The 27,705-nt window shown below is 37.8% G+C and overlaps 1 protein-coding gene and 1 pseudogene across 2 annotated transcripts; one reads left to right on the top strand and one right to left on the bottom strand.

Annotated features, from left to right (window-relative positions):
• Positions 1 to 480: 480 nt before the first annotated feature.
• Positions 481 to 16,618, bottom strand: LOC128778379 (protein phosphatase 1 regulatory subunit 12A-like; annotated as a pseudogene).
• Positions 16,551 to 27,473, top strand: ZNF300 (zinc finger protein 300). 2 transcript variants are annotated; one of them, XM_053907042.1, is made up of 6 exons: positions 16,551 to 16,828; positions 17,538 to 17,664; positions 18,329 to 18,372; positions 23,312 to 23,438; positions 23,683 to 23,809; positions 24,942 to 27,473. In XM_053907042.1, the coding sequence occupies exons 3-6, from the start codon at positions 18,358 to 18,360 to the stop codon at positions 26,485 to 26,487; spliced, it is 1,815 nt and encodes a 604-aa protein (XP_053763017.1). In that variant the 5' UTR covers positions 16,551 to 16,828; positions 17,538 to 17,664; positions 18,329 to 18,357; the 3' UTR covers positions 26,488 to 27,473. The 2 variants fall into 2 exon arrangements, with proteins under 2 accessions (XP_053763017.1, XP_053763016.1); XM_053907041.1 differs by having other exon boundaries at positions 16,552 to 16,828; positions 18,255 to 18,372.
• The last annotated feature ends 232 nt before the right edge of the window (positions 27,474 to 27,705 follow it).

Below are 27,705 nucleotides of genomic sequence, written 5' to 3'. Positions count from 1 at the left end.
AAATGCATATTGCACAGTGTAAGCAAATGTTCCACCAAGCAATTTAAATGAGAGACAACAGAGTATTCACCTAATACATAACAATGATCTCAGAAGAGCAAGTGTTCTTTCTGTAAATGACAAAAGCTGTGAAAATATGGAAGAGTCTAGCACATGGAGAGTTACAAAGGAAAAATACAAAACCAAACCTAGGTATAAAATTTAAAAAAAATTAAATATTGCAAAATTCAAAACTGTGGCTCATCAAAAATGTTGAATAATTGTCTTCTGTGAGAGCTCAAAGTTTTTGTTGATGTGAATGTGTTTACGTACAACTAAGGCTTACTGGTTAAATATCTGAGGAAGATCTGGCCTTGAGCACTTTCTTTACATCCTAGACCTGTAAACCAAGTTTTCTCAGTCATTAAAACAAACTTCTCAGCAGCTGCATTACTGTGAAACAATGGTCTCAAAACAAGAAAAGAAAAGCAAACAAAAATACTAAGTGGGCATGTGGCAGAATCTCTGAAAATGATAGTCTCCAAGAATTTCAAGTGACTGTTGATTATGGTCCACTAGGTTATAATATGTAATTCCATTACTTGCTGTTTCTCTTTTTAATTGGGAAAGTTTGCCTATCACTCTGACCAGTGCCCTATTTTCATCCTTTAGTTTCTATTTGTCTGCTTTTACGTCTGGTAGCATTGGAGCTCTACTACTTCTGGTATTCTTTCTAAAGATTTTTGTTCCCTTTTTTCCATTTCCAGTAGAGACTTCACAGTAAATCTTTCTAATCTCTAGATGCCTTTTTTCCATCTGCATTTTAAGATCTGTCAGTTCCATACTTGCATCATGTAGCTATGTTTTCAGCTTTTTAATTTCAGCTGGAATTTGTTCATAAAAGTTCTTAAAGTCAGAAATCCTCCTTTTCTAGCCTGCCACTGTAAAGTTTTCTTTCTTTTAAAAAAGTGATCCAAAGCATCCCAGTAAGGCATCGCACTGATCACTAATTGATGTGGGACTGGCTTTTTATGTAGAAATGGAATCTAAGTTTTCTTTCTTATTAGATCCCTCTTCTATATGATTGTTGTTCTTATTCATTTTCACTGATAGCTTATTTCCAATATTAAACTTCTGTAGGTCTTATTTCTCCTTGTTGCCATCATTCTATGATTGATTTAGGTAGTGATTCATCTTCATTCCTTTTTTTTTTTTTCTCCCTGTCTTTCATTTTCCTTTGTTAATACTCTGGAGTAAACAGACGTTATACCTACAGGAGTATTTGTCCTGTTTAGTTGACTTGAAGCATAGAGTGAACTGTTCATGGTAGACAGTGAAAAAGAGTGGCTGAACTTGAAGTTGATTCTGGTCTGTAACACTGATAAGTCTTATCGTATGTTCTGAAGTACTTTTGTTTATATTCATCTCTAGATGTTTCTGGCTCCCTTTCTTCTTTATCCTTCTTTATCCTGATTTCCTTCATTCTTGTTCTCTGGTTCTGGTACAACTTACTGTTTTTCAGCCTCTTCAGTGTCACTCCCTGCGTTGATTTTCTAGACTGTTTTGCTTTCTAGATCTTGCTTTTCTTTGGGATTCAAATTTTTCATCTCTAAGAGGATTGAGGTATGGTCTGCATCTCTGCTCACCTCTGGTGCCGAGGAGACACTGCCAGGCAGCAGTTGTCGTCAGGATTATATTTTTGGAGGTTTTTATTACTTATTTAATCTCCTTACTAGTTTCAGGTTTATTCAGATTTTCTACTTCTTTTATCAGTCCGTCGTGGTACATTTTGGGTTTGTAGGAATTTGTCTATTTCATTTAGAATATCCAGTTTCTTGGTGTACAGTTATTCAGAGTACCCAAAATCTTTTTTATTTCTGTAAAATCAATTACAGTGCCTTCTGTTTTGTTTCTGATTTTATTTGAATCTTTTCTTTTTTTTCCTAAGTCAGTCTAGCTAAAAAATTGTCAATTTTGTTGTGCTTTTGAAAGAATCAACTCTTGGTTTCATGGATTTTCACTGGTTTTTATTGTCTACGTTGTTTATATCTGCTCCAATTTTTGTTATTTTCTTCTGGTAGCCTTGAGGAGCAGACACTGGTAACTATTATATAATTTTATCACTGTAGAATTGGCAGTATATTCTGACTCTGTGTTCATAGATGACTGATTAGGTGAGACTTCTCTAAGACTAGCAGACCTCTGTATGTAATACAACACTCCCCCAAGTGTTACTGCTCATCGCTTTGCTTTATTTCACTTTTTTAATGGCATTTTTGTCATGTTATAATTTGTTTATTTACTCTCAGTCCACTTTGCTAGCATTTAAGTACGACTGGAGCAGGAATATTTAGCTGCATTATTATAATGATATGGCTCAAGCTCTAGAAGAGTACATAGTATGTAACATTCACTAAATATTAGTTGAAGGACTCAATGACAGGGTGAATGAACAGTTTTACTGGTTTAACAACCTGTGTGGAATAATATTCCAAAATTTCATTACATTAGGAAGTTTATAAGGTGTGGGTAAACTGGGACTAAGAAAGACCAGAAGAGAAAGGTATTTTTATTTGGGGAAGATAATCTAAATCTTATTTGCTGTGGCCATTGGTGAGAGTAGTGATAAATCTGTATACTAGTAAGAAGAGCTTTCTCAAAAGCCTTGAGGTGAAAGGTGGGGAAGAACAGAATGTCTAAAGTGGAATGAATTAGAAGGGGTGTTTGATGTAAAAAAAAAAAAAAAAAAAAAAAAAAAAAGCAGATAAATGTAGGGCATTTTAAACATGGTGAAGAGGTTTTTTTTTTTTAAGAAAATTTTTTTTAATTTAATACATACCATAAACTACACATAGTTAAAGTGTATAATATGGTAACTTTGGCCTTACATATATACCAATGAAACTGTCACCACAATGAAGACAAGGAACATGTCCATCCTTGAGAGCTTCTTCTTACCCCTTGGTAATGACTCTTTATTCACTTGCTCTCCACCCTGTACCCAGGCAACCAATGATCTGCTTTCTGCCACTATACATTCATTTGCATGTCCTACAGTTTGAAATAAATGGAATAATAAAGTGAAAATTTGTTTTTCCTGGTTCCTTTCAGCATATTGTTTTGAATTTTAATCCAATTTGTTGTGTATCAAGAGGTCTTTCCTTTTTCTTGCTAATTTGTATTCCATTGTATGAATATTCATTTTCCTATGATAGATATTTGAATTACTTCCAGTTTTTGTTACAAACAAAGCTGCTATGAGCATTCTTGTATAACTATGCACGCGTCCTGGATATTGTATGGTGTATGCACACATGCCTAATATTTAGTCTCTTGGATAATTATAAATGGAATGGCTGGATCGTATAGGTTTATGTTTAAAAGAAATCACCTATTTTCCAAAGTAGTTACACCATTTTACATTCCTACAAGCAGTGTCTAAAAGTTCATTTCTCTATGTCCTCACCAACATTTGGTAATACTAGTTTTTAAATTTTAGTCATTTTAGTAGGTGCATAAGTGGTATCCTATTGTGGCTTTAATTAACATTTCCTTGATAGCTAATGATGTTGGGCATCTTTGTATGTTCTTTTTTGCCATTAATACACCAGGGAAGTGTCTGTTTAAATATTTTGCTCAGTTTTTAACATTTTGGTTTTAGAACTCTTTGTACATTTTGGCTGCTGGTTGTTTAACAGATATATGATGTGAAAATATCTGTCACTAGTCTGTGGCTTCTCTTTCCATTCCCTTAGTGGGGTCTTTTGAAGACTAGAGTCCAATTTCTCATTTATTCTTTTGTGGTTCATGCTTTCATTGTCCTTATCTAAGAACTCTTTGCCTAATTCTAGGTCCCAAAGGTTTTCTCTTACATTTTCTTCTAGGAGTTTTATAGTTTTAGATTTTATATTTAGGGTTATGGTCCATTTTGAGTTAATTTTTTTATACGTTATGAAGAATGGATTAAGGTTCAATTTAAAATATAGATATCCAGTTGTTTGTTAAAAACACTATTCTTTCCCCCACTGAAATGCTTTTGTTGAAAATTTGTTGTTATTATATCAGTTGTATCTATTTCTGATCTATTATTTCATTTACCCATTTTTCTGTCTTTACACCAATACCACATTGTCTTGATATTGTAGCTGTGTATATAATAAATCTTGAGATCAGGTAGTATTAGACCTCAAACAAATTTTTTTTTTTTGCAAAGATTTTTGGCTATTCTTAAGACCTTTTCATTTCCATATGAATTTTAAGAATCTTGTCAATTTTGGGTCACCTGGATGACTCAGTTAAGTATCTGACTCTTGGTTTCAGCTCACGTCATGATCTCATGGTTTTATGAGATGGAGCCCTTCATCTGGAACCTGCTTGGGATTCTTTGTCTCCCTCTCTCTCAGCCCCTCCCCCACTTGTGCTGTCTCTATCTCTCGCAAAAATAAAATGAAACTTAAAAAAAAAAGAATCTTGTCAATTTCATCTCAAAAGTTTGCTGCAATTTAAATTGATTGCACTGAACCTCTAAATCAGTTTGAGATTTACAATAATGAGGCTTCTGACACATGAACAGGACATAGTCCTTTTATTTAAGTCTCATTTCTATTTGCATTGTTTTCTAGTTTTCAATGTATAAATGTTTCCATTTTCTGTCAGACTTACCACAAGTCTTTCATATTTAAAAGAAATTCTGTAGATATTTTAAATTTTAGTCTGATCATTTGTTGATAGTATATGGAAATAAAACCGTTTATTGATCTAGTATACTGCAACTTTCCTTCCTAAACTTACTGATTAGTTCTAAGAATAGCCCTTTTGTTGTTGTTGTTATTGTTGTTGTTGTTGTTGTTGTTGGCAGAATACATCAAGTTTTCTATATAGAAAATCATATATCTATAAATAAAGATTGCTTTATCTTTCCCTTTCCAAACTGGGCATCTGTTATTTCTTTTGTTTACACTGATTTAGAACTTCCAGTACAATGATGAATGGAAGTTATGGGATTGATTTCTTTCACTTTATTCTTTTTTTAAAAAAAGTTTTTTAATGTTTATTTATTTATTTTAAGAGAAAGAGATCAGGGGAGGAGCAGAGAGAGATGAAGAGAGAGAATCCCAAGCAGGCTCCACACTGTCAGTGTAGAACCTGATGTGGTGCTTGAAACCCATGAACCGTGAGATCATGACATGACCCAAAACCAAGAGTCAGATGCTTAACTGACTGAGCCACTCAAGTGCCCCACCTTCACTTTATTCTTTTTTAACTTTTTTTTTTTAATTTACATCTAACTTAGTTAGCATATAGTGCAACAATGATTTCAGGAGTAGATTCCTTCATGCCCCTTACCCATTTAGCCCATCCCCCCTCCCACAACCCCTCCATGAACCCTCTGTTCTCCATACTTATGAGTCTCTTCTATTTTGTCCCCCTCCCTGTTTTTATATTATTTTTGCTTCCCATCCTTTGTGTTCATCTGTTTTGTCTCTTAAAGTCCTCATATGAGTGAAGTCATATGGTATTTGACTTTCTGTGACTAATTTCATTTAGCATCATACCCTCTAGTTCCATCCATGTAGTTGCAAATGGCAAGATTTCATTCTTTTTGATGGCTGAGTAATACTCCATTGCATGTATATACCATTTCTTCTCTATCCATTCATCCATCGATGGACAGTTGGGCTCTTTCCATACTTTGACTATTGTCGATAGTACTGCTATAAACATTGGGGTGCATGTGCCCCTTCGAAACAGCATGCCTGTATCCCTTGGATAATACCTAGTAGTGCAATTGCTAGGTCATAGGGTAGTTCTATTTTTAATTTTTTGAGGAACCTCCATACTGTTTTCCAGAGTGGCTTCACCCGTGTGCATTCCAACCAGCAGTGCAAAAGAGAGCCTCTTTCTCCGCATCCTCGCCAACATCTTGTTGCCTGAGTTGTTAACGTTAGCCATTCTGACAGGTGTGAGGTGGTATCTCATTGCGGTTTTGATTTGTATTTCTCTGATGATGAGTGGTGTTGAGCGGTTTTTCATGTGTCAGTTGGCCGTCTGGATGTCTTCTTTGGAGAAGCATCTATTCATGTCTTTTGCCCATTTATTCACTGGATTATTTGTTTTTTGGGTGTTGAGTTTGATAGGTTCTTTCTAGATTTTGGGTACTAACCCTTTATCTGATATGTCGCTTGCGAATATCTTTTCCCATTCCATCAGTTGCCTTTTAGTTTTGCTGACTGTTTCCTTCGCTGTGCAGAAGCTTTTTATTTTGTTTCCTTTGCCTCTGAAGACATGTTGAGTAAGAAGTTGCTACGGCCAAGGTAAAAGAGGTTTTTGCCTTCTTTCTCCTCAAGGATTTGGATGACTTCCTGTCTTATGTTTAGGTCCTTCATCCATTTTGAGTTTATTTTTGTGTCTGGTGTAAGAAAGTGGTCCAGGTTCATTCTTCTGCATGTTGCTGTCCAGTTTTCCCAGCACCACTTGCTGAAGAGACTGTCTTTATTCCATTGGATATTCTTTCCTGCTTTGTCAAAGATTAGTTGGCCATACGTTTGTAGGTCCGTTCCTGGGTTCTCTATTCTGTTCCATTGATCTGAGTGTCTGTTTTTGTGCCATCACTTTATTCTTTATTACAAGATTGCTTTAGTATTCTAGGGCCTGTCCTTTTCCATTCAGATTTTAGAACAACCTTGTCTAAGTTTGCAAACAACAACAGCTTTCTGTGATTTTAATAGAAATTGCATTAAATCTATAGATCAATTTGGAGGAAAACTAACATCTTTACAAGTTATGATCTTCAAATCAATAGACATGAGCTATCTCTTCATTTGTTTGATTTCTTTCAACAACCTTTTGTAATTTTCTTCGTAAAGGTCCTTTATGTGTTAAGTATAAGCCCAAGTGTTTTGATTCCTTTGAACTGATTCAAATAGTGTTATGTTCTTATTTCCATATGCTTATTATTAGCATATAGAAATGTGATTGATTTTTATGCACTGATGATCTTGTATCCTTTGACTTTGCTGACCTCACTTACTAAGTTTTAGGCTTAATTTTGGTAAATTCCTTTGGATTTTCTATGAAGGCAGTGATTCATATCAGTTTTATTTCTTTCCTTTTTGACCTCTGTGCTTCTAATTTTGTCTTCTTGTGTTATTTTGATGGGTAGGATTTTCAGTACTGTGTTGAATTAAGTAGTGAGAGCAAATACTATTCTTCGTTCCTTATCTAAAGGAGGAGATGTGTAGTCTTTCACCATTAAATATTATGTTTGGTCTGTTTTCCTTTTTTGTATATACTCTTTATCAAGGTGAATAAATTCCCCTCTATTACTAGTTTGCTGAGAGTGTTTGTCATGAATGGTGTTGGACTTTTGTCAAATGATTTTTCTGTGTTGATTGATATAATCACATTTTTTCTTTGTATCTTTTTGATAAATGGGTTACATTGGTTAATTTTCATATTTGAGCCAGCTTTGCATACCTGGAATACATTTCACTTTATCATAGTGTGTGATTCTATTAATAGATTGTTGGATTTTGTTTGCTAATATTTTGTTAAGGATTTTTATGGCTAAGTTCATGAGAGACATTGTTCTGTAGTTTTCTCTCTTGGTGTGATTTTGGTAATAATTCCCTGATAAAATTATCTGGCATGTAGTCTCTTCTGTTTTCTGGAAGAGATTGTATAAAATGAGTGTTATTTCTTTAAATTTAGGTGATTTCTCCAGTGAAATTGTCTTTTCTTTTTGTGAGGTCTTTACTTAAGAATCAGTTTTAATTTGGAGTATGTAGATTATTTCATCTTGGTTGAGTTTTGGTGTTTGTGAAAATGGTCTATTTCTTCTACCTTGTCAGATTTATGAGGCTAGAGTTGTTCATAATATTTTAGCATTATCCTTCTAATGACTGCAAGAACTATAACTTCTTAACATCCAGATCTGTAATTTCCAGTATCTTTTTCGATTCTGATCCCTTTTCTTTTTCTTTGCTTTTTCTTGTTATGAGTATCATTTTCCAGTTTCTTTTTTTTTAATTTTTTTTAACGTTTATTTATTTTTGAGACAGAGAGAGACAGAGCATGAACAGGGGAGGGGCAGAGAGAGAGGGAGACACAGAATCTGAAACAGGCTCCAGGCTCTGAGCTGTCAGCACAGAGCCCGACGCGGGGCTCGAACTCACGGACCGTGAGATCATGACCTGAGCCAAAGTCGGACGCTTAACCGACTGAGCCACCCAGGCACCCCTCATTTTCCAGTTTCTATACATGTCTGATAATTACTGATTTGATGCAAGACATTGTGAATCTTACCTTGTTGGGTGCTGGATATTTTTGTATTCCAGTGTTTTGTAAACCTTTCTCTGCAGTTCAGTTGTTACTTGGAAACAGCTTGATCCTTTCAAGTCTGATTATTAGGCGGCACCAGAGCAAGATTTTAGTGTAGAGCTAATTACTTTCACTATTGGGGTAGAACCTTTTGAGTACTCTTCCCAATGCCTCACGAAGAGTGAAGTTTGCCAGTCTGGCTGGTAGAAATAGCATTAATCTTGGCTTTTTTGACACCTAGTTACTGTTTTCTCCTTCATTTCAAGCGTTTATTTTTCCAAACTTTGATAGATTACTTATATGCATACACTGACCAATATTCTGATGAGTACTTACATAGACCCTCTGCAAGCTCTGGAGCTCTCCTTTTGGTGCAGCTTTGTGGTCTTTGGTTCTCTGCTCTGTGAATCTAGCTTCCTTGGTCTGTCTATACTCTTAGTTCTTTCTCCTCAACCCTGAGAGTCTGCTGGTTGTTGCCTAGGCTCCCCTTCCCTATGCTGCATCCTGTAAATTTTCTTAAGGCAGTAAACTGAGCAATCAAAGGGGTTACCTCATTTGTTTCCCATCTTTGAGGATCACTTGAAAACCATTGTTTCATACATTTGTCTGGTTTTTCCATTGTTTCAGGTGAAAGTGTAATCCATTCCTTGTTACATCACTTTGGCCAGAGGTAGAAATTTGGGATTGTTTTATAAAATTTAATTTTGTTTCATAATTATGTAAGTTTTTAAAAAATGTTTATTTAGTTTAGAGAGAGAGAGAGAGAGCAAGAGCACAAGGCGGGGAGGGGCAGAGAAAGAGGGGAACAGAGGATCCGAAGCCGGCTCTGCACTGACAGCAGAGAGCCCGACGTGGGCTTTGAACCCAGATCCATGAGATTATGACCTGAGCTGAAGTCCAATGCTTAGTCAACTGAGCCACTCAGGCACCCCTCATAATTATGTAAAAATTTGAGGTTCTAAAGTTAAGTCAACAGAACATGTACATTCAGAGAAGATTGGGTACTGTCTCTGCACCCTCTACCTTATTTTCTTCTTTCCTGTGGTAGGAAGTGTCTAAAATGGGCAAAGATTCCCACCTCCAGGTATCCTTTGTTGTAATACCCTCCATATGAGTAAGTAGCTTTGAACCAATGGAATATAGCAACATTGAATGAGTGCTACTTCTGTGATTAGGTTATAAAAGACTGACTTCTGTCTTGCTTATAGACTCTTTCTCCTGCCTCATTAAATATACAAGTCATAAGTTGGAGAGTCCTACATGGCAAGGTACTATGGGTAGCTTTCTTTCAACAGCCAGTAAGGATGTGAATGCCCTTCGTTCGACAACTCTTGAGACAGTGAATTCTGCCAACAATCATATTTCCTCATTTGAATCTTCAGATGAGATCCCAGCCTCAGCCAATACATTGATTATAGATTTTTGGGAGTCCTTGAAGCAGAGGACCCAAATAATCCTTGTCCGGATTCCTGACACACAGAGACAATAAATGTGTGTTGTTTTAAGCCACTACATTTTGGGGTAAGTTGCTACATTTCAGTAGATAACTAACAACACTTCCCACCTCCACCCCCCCAAGAGAGAGCAGGGGAGGGGCAGAGGGACAGGGACAGAGAGAATCTTAAAGCAGGCTCCACACACAGTACAGAGCCAGATGTGGGGCTCAATCTCACAACCGTGAGATCATGACCTGAGCTGAAATCAAGAGTTGGATGCTCAACTGATTGAACCACCCAGGCGCCCCTAACAACATCCTTTATAGATAATATTTTGATGGTTTATTCTTTCATTGCTTGCTTTTTTTCAGGTAAACATACATACAGTTGATCTTCATTATTCACAGATTCCATATCTGCAAATATACCTAATTGCTGAAATTAATTTATAAACCCCAAATCAATGTGGTCCTTTTGTAGTCATTAGCAGACATGTACAGAGAGTGAAAAATTTGCATTGCCTCATGCACACATTTCCATGTGAGACTGAACTGAAGGGATACTCTTCCTCTTGTTCCAGCTTTCAAGAGGATGGAAATAGCAGGGGCAGTGTACTGGAGTGTAACAACCTCCAGCTCTAGGGCCGCTCTGGTGGAGTAAGAATCCAACTCTGGCACCTGTTAATGGAGTCACCTCAGGCAAGTCACTTAATGCTTCTGAACCTAATTTTCTCTTTTGTAAAATAAAGTATAATTTACCAGGATTAATTGATTATAAGATTATAATCTTAATTACACAAAGTTGTAAACTTCACGAAGTTGCAGTTTAAGATTATATCCAATATATATGTGTGTGTGTGTGTAAGTATATATATTTATATATTTCCCCTAGGAGCAATGTGTTTTTTTAATTCACTAATTCTGTTTGCAGCAACCTTATATAGGACATAAACATGAATAATGACAATTGACTGCATATATATTCATTCATTTTCACATTTTATAAAACTAAATGGTAATAAATTTTTCATTTTTTTCTTGTAACATTATATCCTGAATTTCACTCCATATTAGTACATAGAGATTTTTCTGTCTCTCTTACTGATGAATAATACTGTTTTATGTTGATACCATAATTTATATAACCAGACTTCTATTAGTAGATGTCCGGTTAACTGCTATCTTTTGATACTAAAAACATTATTGTAATAAATAATCTTTTGACCATATTTTTTTGTCTTTTTTTTTTTTTTGGCCAATATATCTTTGAAATATATCTTGGAAGTGGATTTTCTGAATCAAAGGGTGAAAGTTATGTAGTGTTGTGATTTTAGAGATATGTCCATATACCCTTTAACAATCCTCCCCTTAAGAAGTGGCGCTCAATTCCCATTTAACTGTGGGCAGGCAGGCCTTAGTGAATCACTTTTAGCAAACAGAATACAGAAGAAGTAATAAGATACCACTTTCAATTTAGGTTCTAAAAAGAGTGTGGTTTCTGTTTTGTGTGCCTTTGCTCACCCTCTCTCTCTCCCTTGACTTGCTCAGTCTTGGTAGAAGCCAGCTATCACATTATGAGGCAGGCTTGAGGAGAGGGAAGACCACGGCCATGTCAGGAGTAGCCTAAAAAAAGGCCCACATAGTGAGGAACTAAACCTGGAAACTGATATTCTGAGACTTGTCATCAGCCACTCGATTGAATTTGAAAGAATATTCTTCTCCACTTGAGCCTTGAAATAACTGCAGCCCTGGCCAGCAGCTTGACTGCAACCCCATGAGACGAAACCTGAACCACTCAGCTAAGCTGTTCCCAGGCTGACGCACCGAAATATGTCACAGTAAATGTTTATAATTTCACACTAACTTTCAGGTAATTCATTACACAGCAACAGATAACTAATACATGTATTTATTTTTATTTTTGTTTTTTATTTTTTTAATAGTTTCAAGTTCTTTAAATTCCAGTTAGTTAACATACAATATAATATTAGTTTCAGGAGTAGAATTTAGTGATTCATCACATACCTGTAACACTCAGTGCTCATCACAAGTGCCCTCCTTAATACCCATCACCAATTTAACTCATCCCCCTGCCAACCTCTCCTCCAATAACCCTCAGTTAGCTCTCTGTAGTTACTAAACCAGTTAAGAAATGGGCAGAAGGCGTGAATAGGCATCCTTCCAAAGAAGACATACAGATGACTAACAGACACATGTAAAGATGCTCAACATCACTCATCATGAGGGAAATACAAATTAAAACTACAGTGAGCTATCACCTCACACCTGTCAGAATGGCTAAAATTAACACAGGTGTTGGCAAGGATGTGGAGAAAGGGGAACCCTCTTATGCTGTTGGTTGAAATGCCAAGGTGCAGCCACTCTGGAAAACAGTACGGAGGTTCCTCAAAAAGTTAAAAATAGAACTACTCTATGATCCAGCAATTGCACTACTAGGTATTTATCCAAAGAATACAAAAATACTAATTCAAAGGGACACATGCACCCTAATGTTTATAGCAGCATTATGAATAATAACCAAACTATGGATAGAGCCCAAATGTCCACTGACTGATGAATGGATAAAGAAGATGTGCATACTGCTAGGAATTTACCCAAGGAATACAGGAGTACTGATGCATAGGGGCACTTGTACCCCAATGTTTATAGCAGCACTCTCAACAATAGCCAAATTACGGAAAGAGCCTAAATGTCCATCAACTGATGAATGGATAAAGAAATTGTGGTTTATATACACAATGGAATACTACGTGGCAATGAGAAAGAATGAAATCTGGCCCTTTGTAGCAACATGGATGGAACTGGAGAGTGTTATGCTAAGTGAAATAAGCCATACAGAGAAAGACAGATACCATATGGTTTCACTCTTATGTGGATCCTGAGAAACTTAACAGAAACCCATGGGGGAGGGGAAGGAAAAAAAAAAGAGGTTAGAGTGGAAGAGAGCCAAAGCATAAGAGACTCTTAAACACTGAGAACAAACTGAGGCTTGATGGGGGGTGGGAGGGAGGGGAGGGTGGGTGATGGGTATTGAGGAGGGCACCTTTTGGGATGAGCACTGGGTGTTGTATGGAAACCAATTTGACAATAAACTTCATATATTGAAAAAAAAAGACAATGTGCATAATGGACTATTACTCAGCCATAAAAAGAATAAAATCTTGGGGCACCTGGGTGGCTCAGTTGGTTAAGCGTCCGACTTTGGCTCAAGTCATGATCTCACGGTTTGTGAGTTTGAACCCCACATCGGGCTCTGTGTTGACAGCTCAGAGCCTGGAGCCTGCTTCCGATTCTGTGTGTCTCTCTCTTTCTGCCCCTCCCCTGCTTGCACTCTGTCTCTCTTTCTCTGTCTCTCTCTCAAAAATAAATTTTAAAAAATTTAAAAAGATAAAATCTTGCCATTTGCAACAATATGGATGGAGCTGGAGTATATAATGCTAAGTGAAATAAGTCACTCAGAGAAAGACAAATACCATCTAATTTCAGTCATGTGGAATTTAAGAAATGAAACATGAACATAAGGGAACAAAAATGATAATTTTCTTGTTTCTGAATCCATTTACAGAACTGAGTTAAGCAAAGCCTCAGAGGGACACTTCATCAACTTGAGCCCATTTTATGCCTGTCAGTTCCATGCAAAATTCAGAAAGAATTGGATGTTCCTGAGGCTGGACATAGGCCTGGAAGTGGAAGTCGGATTCAATTTTTCCAGTTAATGTGTTCAGCAAAGTGTTGGAAGTTCATTAATTTCTTGGCTCTGGTGGCGTTTCCCATCATTCCTACATGCTGACTCAAAATCAGTGACAATTATGTAGTCAAACAATGGATTTGCTTCTTCCTAGATTTCCATTTGTTGGCGCAACTGACTCTTCTAATGAATTCAAGCTGCCACGCCAGCTTCTTGGTCACCATTCCCAGCACGCCTTTGTCCTCACAGCCCAACTGCTGGAAGTCACTAATACATGTATTTTGGCTAGCTATTGCTAAACCACCTATATAGGGACTGTATCATTTTTCTGTCCCACCAGTAACATATGAGAATTCCTTATTCCCTTGGCCTTATCAACACCATATATTTCCAAAAGTAGAATACTTTTTAACAGGCTAATAGATGAGAAATAGGATCTTACTGCAGCTTTAATTCTTATTTCTTTCATTACAAGGGAGGTCTCCTCCTTCACCTTCTTTTTTAATGAGATACTACGTTAGGGACAGCTTTGCATCACACTTTGGCTCAAGAGCTAAACTTTTTTAAATTACTACAAGGTTCTCATGGTTAGGCCCTTCCCATATTTACAGCATCCACTGGCATCACTCCTTGAGGAGTCTTTTTTTTTTTTAAAGTTTATTTATTTCGAGAGAGAGAGAGCATGTGTGTGAGCACAAGTGGGGCAGGGGCAGAGACAGGGAGGGAGAGAGAGAATCCCAGGCACTTTCCTCACTGTCAGTGCAGAGCCTGATGTGAGGCTCAAATTCACTAACCAGGAGAACATGACCTGAGCTGAAGTCACAGGCTTAACTAACTGAGCCACCCAGGTGCCCCACTCCTTGAGGATCTTAAATTAATCATTATACCCCTAGTGCCTAGCACAGTGGCTACACTGCCTTAAGCACAAGGCATGCAATAAATATTGATGTAACTGTGGGAGTTCAAATTGATCGCAACTGCCCACTTTTTACCCTCTTTTTTTTTTAAATAATTACTTTAAAAAATTTTTTTTAACGTTTATTTATTTTTGAGACAGAGACAGAGCATGAACGGGGTAGGGTCAGAGAGAGGGAGACACAGAATCTGAAACAGGCTCCAGGCTCTGAGCTGTCAGCACAGAGCCCAACGCGGGGCTTGAACTCACGGACCGCGAGATCACGACCTGAGCTGAAGTCGGCCGCTTAACCAACTGAGCCACCCAGGTGCCCCTAAGTAATTACTTTTTAAATTTATAGCCAGGTTAGCATATACTGCAACAATGACTTCAGAAGTAGATTCCTTAATGCCCCTTACCCATTTAGCCCATCCCCCTTCCCACAATCCCTCCAGCAACCCCGTTTGTTCTCCATATTTAAGAATCTTTTATGTTTTGCCCCCCTCCCTATTTTTATATTATTTTTGCTTCCCTTCCCTTATGTTCATCTGTTTTTCTCTTAAAGTCCTCATGAGTGAAGTCATATGATTTTTGCTTTCTCTGACTAATTTCACTTAGCATAATACCCTCCAGTTCCATCCACATAGTTGCAAATGGCAAGATTTCTTTCTTTTTCATTGCGAGTAATACTCCATTGTACAAATATACCACATGTTCTTTATCCATTCATCCATCAATGGACAGTTGGGCTCTTTCCATACTTTGGCTATTGTCGATAGTGCTGCTATAAACATGGGGGTGCATGTGTCTCTTCGAAACGGCACACCTGTGTCCCTTGGATAAATACCTAGTAGTGCAATTGCTATTTTACTCTCTTCCTTGAGCAATAGTTAGGCCCCTCTCTTTTCCACAGGCCCCTAAACTTGGCTGGTCCCCAAGTTTAACCACATAAAGCAATATGTATATGCATAACATCCTCCCTTAACAGCTTTTCACGGAATCTGAGAACTCCAGAAACATTTTTAAGTGTCCTGTTTTTGCCACTTGCACTCCTACCTGTTGAAGGTTACTGCTAACCCTTCTTAACCCTCTATAAAAAAAGGGGGGTTGGGGCGGGGGTGGGGAAAGGTAAGGTTTGATTTTGAGATGCTTGCAGATTTCTGAGAATGAAGTGTTCTCCCTATTGCAACCATCTTTCTGAATAAAATCTCTCATCTAGATCGATTTGTTTTTACTTGACATGATAAAACTGCTCAATGTAAAACTGCTATTCATTTAATTACGTAAGCCAAAAATCTCATGGCTCTTTCAAAAACTGATGATTCAAAAGCATATCTAAGCACAGGAAACATTAGTTAGCACTTTTTTTTTTTTTTTTTTTAATATAAAAGCCTGAAGTACCTAAAGGTTATGGTAAGTGCTTTGTGGTTCATTATTTTTTCAAGTGATGTTTTCCTGAAATCTAACCTCCTCCCCGCTTCCTCTCCATTTTTGTTTTTCAGTCTCCCCTTTCTCGGTCTCAGCCTCCCCCCGCGTCTCCCGTGTTGTGTCCCCTAGCTTCCCACTTCTGTTCCTACGCGTCCTGCTTTCGGTCCTTCCGGCTCCCACCGCTGTCTACACAGCCCTCTCCTTAGCAGCAGGATCGCTGCCCCTCTTCTCGCCAGCTTCTCCACGTCAACGCTTTGTGCCTCCGTCTCCTCCTCCTCCCTGCCTCTGAATGTTCCTTTTTCCTTCAGGCCGCCTCAGCAACTTACAGCAATTAGTAGTACTAATTTCCCCTACAGAATCCCTTATAATAGCTTTTAGTATAAAGTTCATTTCTACTGTGGATCCCCTCCTCCGCCCACCAGTGAACTCTTCCACCACTTCGCGCCCACTGTGGGATCTCCGCGGAGGCACTGTGCCATTCTACGCCTCACCCCTCCAAGCTAGGCGAACCTCCCGGTGTAGGCTGTACCATTACAAACATATTTAAGGAGTGCCGTCCATGAGAGTATTTTAACATTCGAAATTCTTCCTCTTTCACCAAATGCAGTCTTCTAGTAGGGGTCGTATCACTCAAATTTCTTCCCCAAACCTGTAAAAGCTCTCTGCAAAACCTCGCACCTAGCTGGTTCGTAAAATCCTCCTCTCCATCATCTTGCCCCCTTCCCTGGGGCAGGGGGCGGTGGCACATCCCAAACTCCTGCTCGGAAGGAACCGAATTCCTCCGCGTGTACGGAACTGACCAAATTCTCAAGATGGCGGCCCCAGTTCCGACATAGCACCTGGGGGCGGCCATATTGCCTCCTGAACAAAGCCGCCGAGGATGCGGAGTGGGCAAAACCTCCCAGCACCGCTCGGCGCAGGCTCGGGAGCCCCGCGCTGTGCTCACCCAGACAGGAAGCGGGAGAGTTCAGCAGTATGGCTGTGACAGCCGTCCCGGTTAAAGCCGTGATGGGCGTTTCGAGACCTGATAACGGAGCCGCAAGACAGAAGGCGGTTATGTGCGGTGAGTCTGTTGGATTGATAATGGGAGAGGAGGGGTCTGTGAGGGTCAGTGATTACAGATTTATGAAGTCACGGGTGGGGAGGTGTGTGGGATTCATGTTGGGTTTATTTGGGAGTCAGGGTTGGAGTGAGGTATGAGATTAGTAATTGGGGAATAATGTGTCAGTGATGGAGTTGTCTGTGGGATCCGAAATGGCGTGTAGGAGGACTGACTGGGGTCAGTGATTGATGGGACTGTGGAGAATCAGTGATTGGTGAGGAGGCTGCGGACTAAATGACCATCCATGTGGTGGTCAGTGATGTAGTGGTCATGGGGGAATTCTGTGGGTGTGTCATTGCTAGACCCAAGGATTCAGAAATTTGGAGGGAGCAATAATGGGATCAGGCATGATCAGCCCTACTTTTCGGGAAAGGCTTTTACATACTTTAAAGTTTCCACAGGTTTTAGGCAACCATTGAGTTCTTAAAGGTCAGACCCCTTCGCGGTCCACCATCGCCCCCTTAGCCTGGCCCTCGTCTCCCCCCAAAATGGTCATTTTAAAACAAGACCAAACAAATTTAAAAGGATGGATTGTTATCAAAAGTATGATTTTCAGCCCAGCTTTTTCTAAGAATTGAAATCATGTTGTTTTATTCAAGAAACACTTACTGAGCACCTGCTGGGTACCCAGAGATGAGTATAACTATTTCTCTTGATTGTTTCCTTCCAGATCAGTTTTGACAACGCCTGGAATACCCCATGTAAAACAGCCTCCCTGTCTTGGGAGCATTCAGTTGCTCTGAACCAGTTCAGTCTTGTCTGAATGACTCCTTCTGGGACTGAGAAAAATTGACCGGGTAATATGCCTTCCTGCATTGTAGTATATTCTCTTGTATGAGAGTTTCCAACCTATCACCATTTTTATATGTAGATGACTGCACTGTTGAAAATCTGTAATAATAGTTTAAACAGAAAACATCTTAAAATTAACATTTTGGCCCATGAATATTGATTGGCAAGAGAGTTTGCTGAGTTGGGGGAAAATATAGAAGACCTGTTGGGAGATTATTGGAATTCAGCTGCTGGTTCTTTCTGGGGAATAAGGGAATGCATTTCTCAGTTTTCCATTTGGTCATGGCCATTCTTGTTGCTGGAGCAGTCCATCTACAGTTTACTTTATACATATCCATTTATGTTTATTGCCTTAAGAGAATATTCTACAAATAGAATTACTGATTCATAGGGAAACAATAAGCTGTTAGTAAGTCAGTGTGAAATATACCTTCACATCTTTACAATTAAACCACCCTGACCAAGTTCTGTATCTTCATAGTGTGGTCACCAGAGGACCTCCTTCACCTAGTGCTTCCTGACCCTCTCAAGGACCAAATAGCCTTATCCCCACTGGTTGTGTCATCATACAGCTGATTCTAGTGGTTGTTTCTAGATTGGTGAATGTGGAAGCAGCAGACGGTCTGGTCTGTGAAAATGCCCATCTGAGCACCAGTCTTGCTTTTTCAGACATCTGCACTTGTAGAAGAGAGCAGAGAATGATGAAGTCCCAGGTGAGTTGCTTTTGTATTTAATTTTCAGAATTTCCTTCATTTTCTGTCCGACCAAATGGAATAGTGCAGATAGCTAAAATTTGGATTAGGGAGAAGGTAGCCAAAATGAAAGTTAAGACCTAGAAAGAGTTTCTCGGGAACATGTAGATAAACCTGGCCTGAAAACATTTTTAAAAACGAACGTACCAGTTTTTCTGATCTTTCTTGAAGACATCACCACTTAATTGATTTACAGTCCTCTAAAGAGAAAACAGATCAGTTTTCCATGGGAAGAAATTCTTTCTTACCATGTAAGACTAAAACAAATTTCCATTCTGGGTCTTTGTCTAGATGATGGAGTACACAGTATTCTTAGCAACACTCCTGTGGTAAATGCAACAGTAGATTTCTGGTAGCTGTATCACAAAATGATCTCTTTTAGAGGGAAGTTACAGTGTCATAGCCAGACTCCATGAACTTTATCCTTCAGAGCTAGGCTCACCAAACTATTGCCCGTAGGCCAAATTCATTTCTCTATTTTTATGGACAGTTTTATTGTTCATGTATTGTCTGTAGCTGTTTTCCTGCTACAATGGCAGCATTGGGTAAGTACAACAGAGACCGTATGACCTGCAATGCTGAAAATATATGCTTTACTGAAAAAGTTTGTTAGATTTCTGGTTTAGAGGACCTGATTGATTATAGAGGCTTCCTATTGTCCAGTTTTACCTACTGCTAAAATCTGGATAACACAGGATGGGTGCATTTTGAATGGTCTTCCAAAATCTATTTTTCTCCCAAAGGGCAGTTCTTACATTATAATTCTCTGGCAAAGCTTTGTAGAGCATGGGTCCCTGATACTCCATACCCTTTGCTGTGGTTTCAGATTGTGTAGGATCACTTTCCAACTCGAGGCCAGTTCCTTCTCTGCACTTCCATTTTTAATAGTGTGTAGTGATTTTTCTCTCTGCCAACATTGGCTATGTACATGGTATATAAATTTCAAACTATATCAATGATAAAAATTTAAACCTTTTAACTCTCCTCCTTCTAAGACTCTCAGTGTTAACCATTTGTTTGTAATCTTCCAAACCTTTTCAATATAACTATGATTAACTGTGTACATGTGAAAGTACAAATGTATAAGAGTGTCTCTTACTTTCTTGTGTTTTTCTTTTGGAGAAATAATGTTACACAGTAAAGATTCCGTGATGCAAAACTTGCTTTTTAATTGTCCCAGGTAAAGATTTTTGTATACATTTTGAATATCTTCCTATGCCAGTACCTAGAATTCTTTTTTTTTTTTAATGATTATTTATTTTTGAAAGAGCACAGCGGGGGAGGGGCAGAGAGAGGGAGACAGAGGATCCAAAGCGGGCTCTGCACTGACAGCATCGAGTCTGATGTGGGGCTTGAACTTATGAACCATGAGATCTTGACCTGAGCCAAAGTTGGACACTCAACCGATTGAGCCACCCAGGTGCCCCTAGAATTCTTTATTATCTTAGTGGATGCATGATATTTCTTTCCAGCCTGGTCAAACAGTGACTGTTTCCTTATCTGTAAAATGGGGATTAGAAACCTCATAGGGTTGTTGTAAGAATTAAGTAAATAAAAACCATGCCTGGAATTGTACCTGGGATGGTTTGTTCTAAATTAAGTGTTAATTGTTGGTATTGTTATTATATTGTCATCATTATTATTATCAAATATAGTAATCAACTTTTGCATTAGGAGTGCTCATGTGTATTTTACAGTAAAGCTTAACAGGTGGGTTCTATTGCAAAAAGGTAAGGTTGTTTTGTTTTTTTTCTTGAATGTCAGTAGCTTTAGAGTTGTGCTGTTCAGTGCAGAGCGACCAGCCACATGTGATTACTGAGCACTTGAAATTGGTTAGCCTGAATTGAGGTGTGCCTTAAGTGTAAAATACATACCGAGTTTAGAAGACACAATTCCAAAAAGCACACTAATAATTTTTAAAGATCAGTTATACTTTGAAATTATATTTTGGATATATTGAGATACCTATATATATTTGAAAATAATTTTTTGAATGTGGCAACTGGAAGGTTTAAAATTACATATCTAGTTAGTCTTATATTTGTTGGAGTAGCTTTAGAGAATGAAAATGGATTTTTATTAGCTTAATAAATCCGACTACTGGGGCTTATTAACTGATTGTATGCCTGTTCCTTTAGGAAGAGGGATTTATATTTTTCCCATACTGTCCAGAAGTGAAGTCATTATTTGTATACATATCTATTCTTCTTTCTTCTTCTAACACCTTCTCTCTTCCATTCTCCCAGTCACCCAAGCCATAAACATTTGTTTGTAGATGATAAGAGTACAATTTCCCACTGATTATACATTATATTTTTCTCAAAATTAACAAAATTTATGCATACTTAGTATAATGAAGCATTTGAGTATAATTCATAAAGCAAAATCAGAATGTTAAAATTACATCTCTTAAACTTCCTGTCAGAATGGATTTTCTCTACATTCCACATTTATTTTCTTTCTCATGTCACTGTTCTTTAGATCAAAAGAAAGTAACTGATTATTCCACAGAACTATTCTTAGTTAAATGTTAACTTTATTTTATTTTCTGTAATCTTCATTCATTCCTTTTTTTAGTGAACATTTCTTGAGTACCTAATTGTGTCACATGCATTGACTGGCTGTGGAGTATCTCAAGAAGATTTCGGTATGGTTTTTTTTCTGGGAGGAATGCAGAGAAAAATTAGGTAAACAGACATGGAAAGCAGCATTGACAAATAAAAATTTTATAATAGATATGGGAGCAAGGAACTGTTAAAACAGAGAGGGGGGAGCAACCAGCTGTATAAGGAGTTAGAAAATAGGCTTAAAAGATTATTGAGCTTTAGATCATGAGAGAAGTAGGATAAGGATGGGAAACAACATTTACAAAAGTAGAGAGGGCAGAGTGGTTTTAGGAAGGCTGAGAATTTGAGGAAAACGAAAATCTAGGGTGTTTCGTTGGAAGTTTGACTAAGGGTGTTATTAAAACAATAAAATACAGAAGACCTTGTTTACAATATCAAGGAGGCAGTGTGGAGCCACTGAATCAGAATACCTGCTTTTTAAAGCTGAGAGTTAATCATATCTTCAGTTCCTGACCTCTGGCAAGTGATTACTGAACTACTGTAATTCTAGGTTTTCTCATATGTAAAATGAGAAAGTGAATAAGGTTGTTTTAAGGACAAATTAAATGTTTGGCAGCTTGATGGTGTGAATATGGGACTTGGCGTGGGACTGAGATGATTGAGACTGATTGTATACGAAAGGATAGAACCAGTGGATACTTTTAAGCAGGGGGTGTTGACAGTGGAAACTGTGTTTAATCTGTTTTTGTTCTGAAAGCAATATTTGATAATAATGAAATATTTAGGAGGAAAAGCTGAAAAACATCACTCAGATTCTAGTAGATGACAACTGTGAACATGATGGTGACCTAATTAAAATAGTCCCTTTCCCCTCCAGAAATACCTTACGGCTCTACATTTACCCAATTTTTTTGTGTGTTAATGTCACATCAATAATCTTATTTTTTTATGAGTGTTTCCTGTACATTTCTCATTATGTCTGTTTTCAGTATTGCTACTGTAATTGGTATACTTCATTATATTACTAGTTATTACATATATATATCTATCTATATCTATATATCTATATATATATCGGAGAACCATTAATTGAGGTGAAGCTATGATTATTTTCCTATAAATTGAGGGTATTACATTATGATCTTCAAGAACACTGACATTCTGTGATTCTTTATGTGTGTTTTTTCTCTTTTTAATCTCTTATTTTAAAAGGCTTTTTCTGCTAGGGGCGCCTGGGTGGCTCAGTCGGTTAAGTGCCCAACTCCTTGTTTTGGCTTAGGTCATGATCTCACAGTTGTGGGTTCCAGCCCCACATCAGGCTTTGTGCTGACAGCATGGAACCTGCTTAGGATTCTCTCTCTTCCCCTCTCTCTGCACCTCCCCTGCTCGCTCCCTCTCTCTGTGTCTCTCTCACTCTCTCAAAATAAATAAAAAAGGAACATTAAAAAAACTCAAAAAACAAAAGCTTTCTCTGCTCTGTAATTATTAACAAAAATCTTCCCATGTTTTGTTACTTTTATGCTCTTGGCTATATTTTTAGAATTTAATTTTTTGCTTCATCTAGAATGTATATTTTGCATTTCTCAAGACATAAAATATGGTGTATTAGTTTTCCAGGGCTACCTTAACAACAGACCACAGACTGGGTAGATTAAACAACAGAAATTTATTGTCTCAAAGGTCTGGAGGCTAGAAGCCAAAACTCAAAAGTGTCAGCAGGGTTGATTCCTTCTGAAGGCTGTAAGAGAACAATCTTCTAGGCCCCTCTCCTTGACTTATAGGTGACCATCTTCTCCCCATGTCTCTTCATATCATCTTTCTTCTATGTGTGTCTGTCTCTGTGTTCAAATTTCTCCCTTTCATACGGATATTAGTCATATTGGATTAGGGTCCATCCTAATGACCTCATAGAACTAATTACATCTGCAGTGACCCTGTTTTCAAATAAGGTCACATTCTGAGAAACTAGCAGTTAGCATATAACATATGAATTTTAAGAGCATACAATTAATTCCACCTTTAACATATGGATTCAACATTCTTCCTTTCCTGTTGACTCTCCTGTTGTTTCAGTATTATTCTTTGAATAATCTGTTTTCCTCTCAGTTATTTGAATGCTGCCCTTATCATTTATTAAATTACCATTTGTATTAGGTAGGCATTTTGATTTACCTCTTCTGTTTTCCTAATCTGTCTCTTCTTGTAAAGACAAGATTTTGTGCTGTTTCTCCCAAATACTATGATACAAAACTAGGTGTAGTTGTAGTTTTATATACTATAGTAGGAATGATGAGAATGGTCACTTCAGACTGAACAGGAATATACTGTTACAGGGGTTGGTATCATTCAAGGATGTGGCTGTGGATTTCACCCAAGAGGAGTGGCAGCAACTGGACCCTGCTCAGAGGACCCTGTATAGAGATGTGATGCTGGAGAACTTCAGCCACGTGATCTCACTGGGTAAGGATGGCTTCCCTGCATCACTCAGACTTGTCCAACCAAGGGCCTTTCCTTATCAGGTGCTGTGCTTAGGTGGTTCCTGAGATATATAATGACTTACGATCTTCAGACCTTCCCAAACAGAGGTCATGGTGTTTGCTGAGGGTCAACTGGACTGATTCATTGTAGCCCTTCTGAAACAACACCTTCTCTTTTTTCCTTCAGTGCCCCCAATCCCAATTCCTCTGTGATTTCCACTTAATAGGATATCCAGTTTCCAAACCAGATGTCATCTCTAAGTTGGAACAAGGAGAAGATCCATGGATCATCAAGAGAGACGTATCAAATTGGATCTATACAGATGAAAATCAGGCAGATGGGAGACAAGGGAAGTGAAATCTCAGATTGTTTTGTTTTCTTAATTGATTGATGCCTGAGGCTCGATAAGAAATCCTTATTGAGATTTCTTATTGTTTGTTCCTGTGCTGAGAATTTAGTAGGCATTTGACAAATAATTAAATAATTCTTAACCTTTATAAGGAGGAGGCTGTTTCTTATTGATCTTCTTCCTTTCTGCATATATGTGTATCTTTAACACCTTTTATGAAAAGGCAATAGAAAGGCAAATTCCTCCGAAGAACATAGGTTGTACTTTACATGGTAAGACCTCCAGGCACATGGTGTACAAAATTATGTGTCAAATATACCATTTTAAAAGTTTTACCATTTTAAAAGTTCGGAGAAAATGCACGTCTAAATATGCAGCAGAATTTGAGAAGGTGTTTTTTGGAGCGTGCAGCTGTAGCTGCTTTGAAACATACTAAGTGTTGGTGATGCTGAAGGAGGAAGGTGAAGGCAGATTGTGGTGGGGAGAGGGTGTGTGAATAAAACTTTGAAGGTAGAGAATGAAGGCTTTTCTGGGAGAACTTTGCTAGTTTCTGTTGGTATATATTGAAGGTGTTATGGGAAGTAGTGGAATATAAGCTTGGATTCTTGGTGTGAATCTGATACTGAATCCATAGCAGGATCTTGGACTTTTCTGTTGTTTGTGTTAGTTTTTAATTAGGAAAGTAGACTGAAGAGAGTTAAAATATTTTGAGTACAGAAGGGACCTTGTTTCTTTGGATAATGGTCACAGGATAATAGTTACGTATATATGTAGCAAATGGTTTATAAGATAAATGAATTCAGAAAGTGAAAAGGATTTCCATTCAGAAAGCAGGAGAAATGGGAAAATTCTAGAAGAATAATCCACGATTAGAGTGATAATAACCCAGATACATTTCTATTTCCTTCAGGTCTAATTTTTCTCGTTAATATCCTTTTCCATCCATTCATCTGATCATACTTTATGCTGACCTGTGTTAGGAGATGGCCTGTCTCTGTCCCTGTGTTCTGAGTTCATCAACTACATTGGATTAATCATTTGTTCTGTTCTTCTGCATTATATTTATTGTTCTTTTTTGTTTGTTTGTTTATTGTTCTTTATAATTGTTTTATTTTATCTTTCTTTCTTTTAGACAGGAAAAGTAACCTTGACAACCCCAAATCATGTATTTTGGGGTCTGTTTCCTTGCGTAATAATATCTTGAAAGGAGTCACAAAGGATGGTTCATTGTACTCCATTTTAAAAGTCTGTCAAGATGATGGCCAGCTACAGAGATGTCAGGAAAACCAAGACAAGCTTTTCAGGCAAGTAACAGTCATCAGCAACAAAACAGTGACTGTGGAGTCAGGCCATAAATATAATGCCTTTGGAAAAATATTTCAAGAGTGCATAGAGCCAGATACTTTAAGACAAAGATCCCATAGCTATGATGTATTTAAAAAGAACTTGAAATATAATGCTGATCTACGTAGTTGTAATAAGAGTAATTCAAGAAAAAACCCTGATGAGAGTTTGGGATGTGGAAAATCATCTAGCTATGGTACATCTAATTCTAATCTTGAGAAAATTCACAATGGAGTAATGCCCTGTAATAACAATCAGTGTGGGAACATTTTTAGTAGTAAACAATCCCTTATGCAATATCAGAATGTTGAAACTAAGGAGAAAACCTGTGTGTGTGTTACATGTGGAAAAGCCTTTGCCAAGAAGTCACAGCTTATTGTACATCAACGAATTCATACTGGAAAGAAACCATATGATTGTGGTGCATGTGGGAAAGCCTTCAGTGAGAAGTTTCATCTCATCGTACACCAGAGAACTCATACTGGGGAAAAACCTTATGAATGTTCTGAATGTGGAAAAGCCTTCTCTCAGAAATCCTCCCTCATTATACATCAGAGAGTTCACACTGGGGAAAAGCCATATGAGTGTAGTGAGTGTGGGAAAGCCTTCTCCCAGAAATCACCCCTCATTATACATCAAAGAATTCACACTGGAGAGAAACCTTATGAATGTAGAGAGTGTGGGAAGGCCTTCTCCCAGAAGTCACAGCTGATCATACATCATAGAGCTCATACTGGAGAGAAACCATATGAATGTGCTGAATGTGGGAAAGCCTTCTGTGAGAAGTCCCACCTCATTATACATAAAAGAATTCACACTGGGGAGAAACCCTACAAATGTGCTCAATGTGAGGAAGCCTTCAGCAGGAAGACGGAACTCATTACACATCAGTTAATTCATACTGGGGAGAAACCTTATGAATGTACTGAATGTGGGAAGACCTTCTCCCGGAAGTCACAGCTGATCATACATCAGAGAACACATACTGGAGAAAAGCCCTATAAATGCAGTGAATGTGGAAAAGCCTTCTGTCAGAAATCACATCTCATTGGACATCAGAGAATTCACACAGGAGAAAAACCTTATATATGCAGTGAATGTGGGAAAGCCTTCTCTCAGAAGTCTCACCTCCCAGGGCATCAGCGAATTCATACAGGAGAAAAACCTTACATATGTGCTGAATGTGGAAAGGCGTTTTCCCAGAAGTCAGACCTTGTTTTACATCAGAGAATTCATACTGGGGAAAGACCCTATCAATGTGCTATCTGTGGGAAAGCCTTCATCCAGAAGTCACAACTCACTGTACATCAGAGAATTCATACAGTAGTAAAATCATAATGAACTGAACGCAGAAAAGCCTTCAGTATTAGCTCAAGCCTTAATAAATACTAGGAACCTGATTGATTTGATATTTATGAGACATCTTTATAGATGTCTGTAGTGTGGTGATACCCAACTCAGCAAAGATGATGGAAAATAATCATAAATGAAGAACATTTTCAACATGGTGTGTAAAACTTTTAAAGTTATGTATATAGAATGTTGTCAAGTTACATATTCTATATTATACCAGATTAATAATAACCAGACATTGTGAAATAGCTAATATTAGCTTGGCATCATTTTGGCCATACAGTAATTCCCTGTAAAGGACATGAAGAAAGCTTGAGATAGATAGATAGATAAATAAATAAATAAATAAATAAATAAATAAATAAATTCCTAGAAACTACATTATAAGGAGGGGCTTAGCATGACCCCTAAAGATACATGTAAAATTCTTGTACAAAGATGGAAAGATAGGTGGATCAGATGATGTTTATACGTTTTCCCGTCTCAATCATATAAGTTGACCTGTCTCTCTGGAAGGATCCTGGATCTTGAAATTGGTGCTACTTGACCAGATCACCCATTTATTCTCCCTCACTGGGAGTTTGGTGTTGTGGAAATGCTTTGGTACTGAACCAGATGGTCTTGTGTTCTAATACTGGCTCAGCTACTCGCAGACTGTGTAACTTCAAGCAAGCCTGCTTCACCCATCTGAATATTTCCTATCAGTAAAAAAAAAAGTATAGTGAAGAGTACATTTTCATTTATTATTCTTTTTGTCTTTCATTTCCATGCAGCTGGATGCTAAGACTAATATGTAAAAGCTACATCTAAACTTGTATTTCAGACACTCTGCTTTTGATAACCCATTCCCAGGACTGTTCATTTTAATGTTTTTGACCCTAGTGGCCTTGATTCTTGGTATGTTCAAGTGACATTTTATTATGCATTTGTTGTTTTTTACATACATTTATAAACTGGTGGTTACACATAAAGATCACGTCTAATGTCTCTTCAGTTATTTTCTGATTCCTGCCCTGCAGCCCCAACTGTTTTCTCTGGGAACAAAGAACACTTGTAGAGAAAAACTCTTCACAGGCTTAAGAACTTAATATTTCTAAAATATCTCCTCTCTTTGCTTTGGTTGTCTATTCCTGCATGAGCAGCTTTAGATGAGGACCCTTGCCAGAGGTTTCTGCAGAAGAGCATTCCTGGCACGAAGGAGAA

This window comes from Panthera pardus, unplaced genomic scaffold, assembly GCF_024362965.1.
Source record: "Panthera pardus isolate Hobbes unplaced genomic scaffold, ASM2436296v1 HiC_scaffold_2, whole genome shotgun sequence".
NCBI classification, from domain to species: Eukaryota; Metazoa; Chordata; class Mammalia; order Carnivora; family Felidae; genus Panthera; species Panthera pardus.
This window is presented reverse-complemented; position numbering and strand designations above follow the sequence as displayed.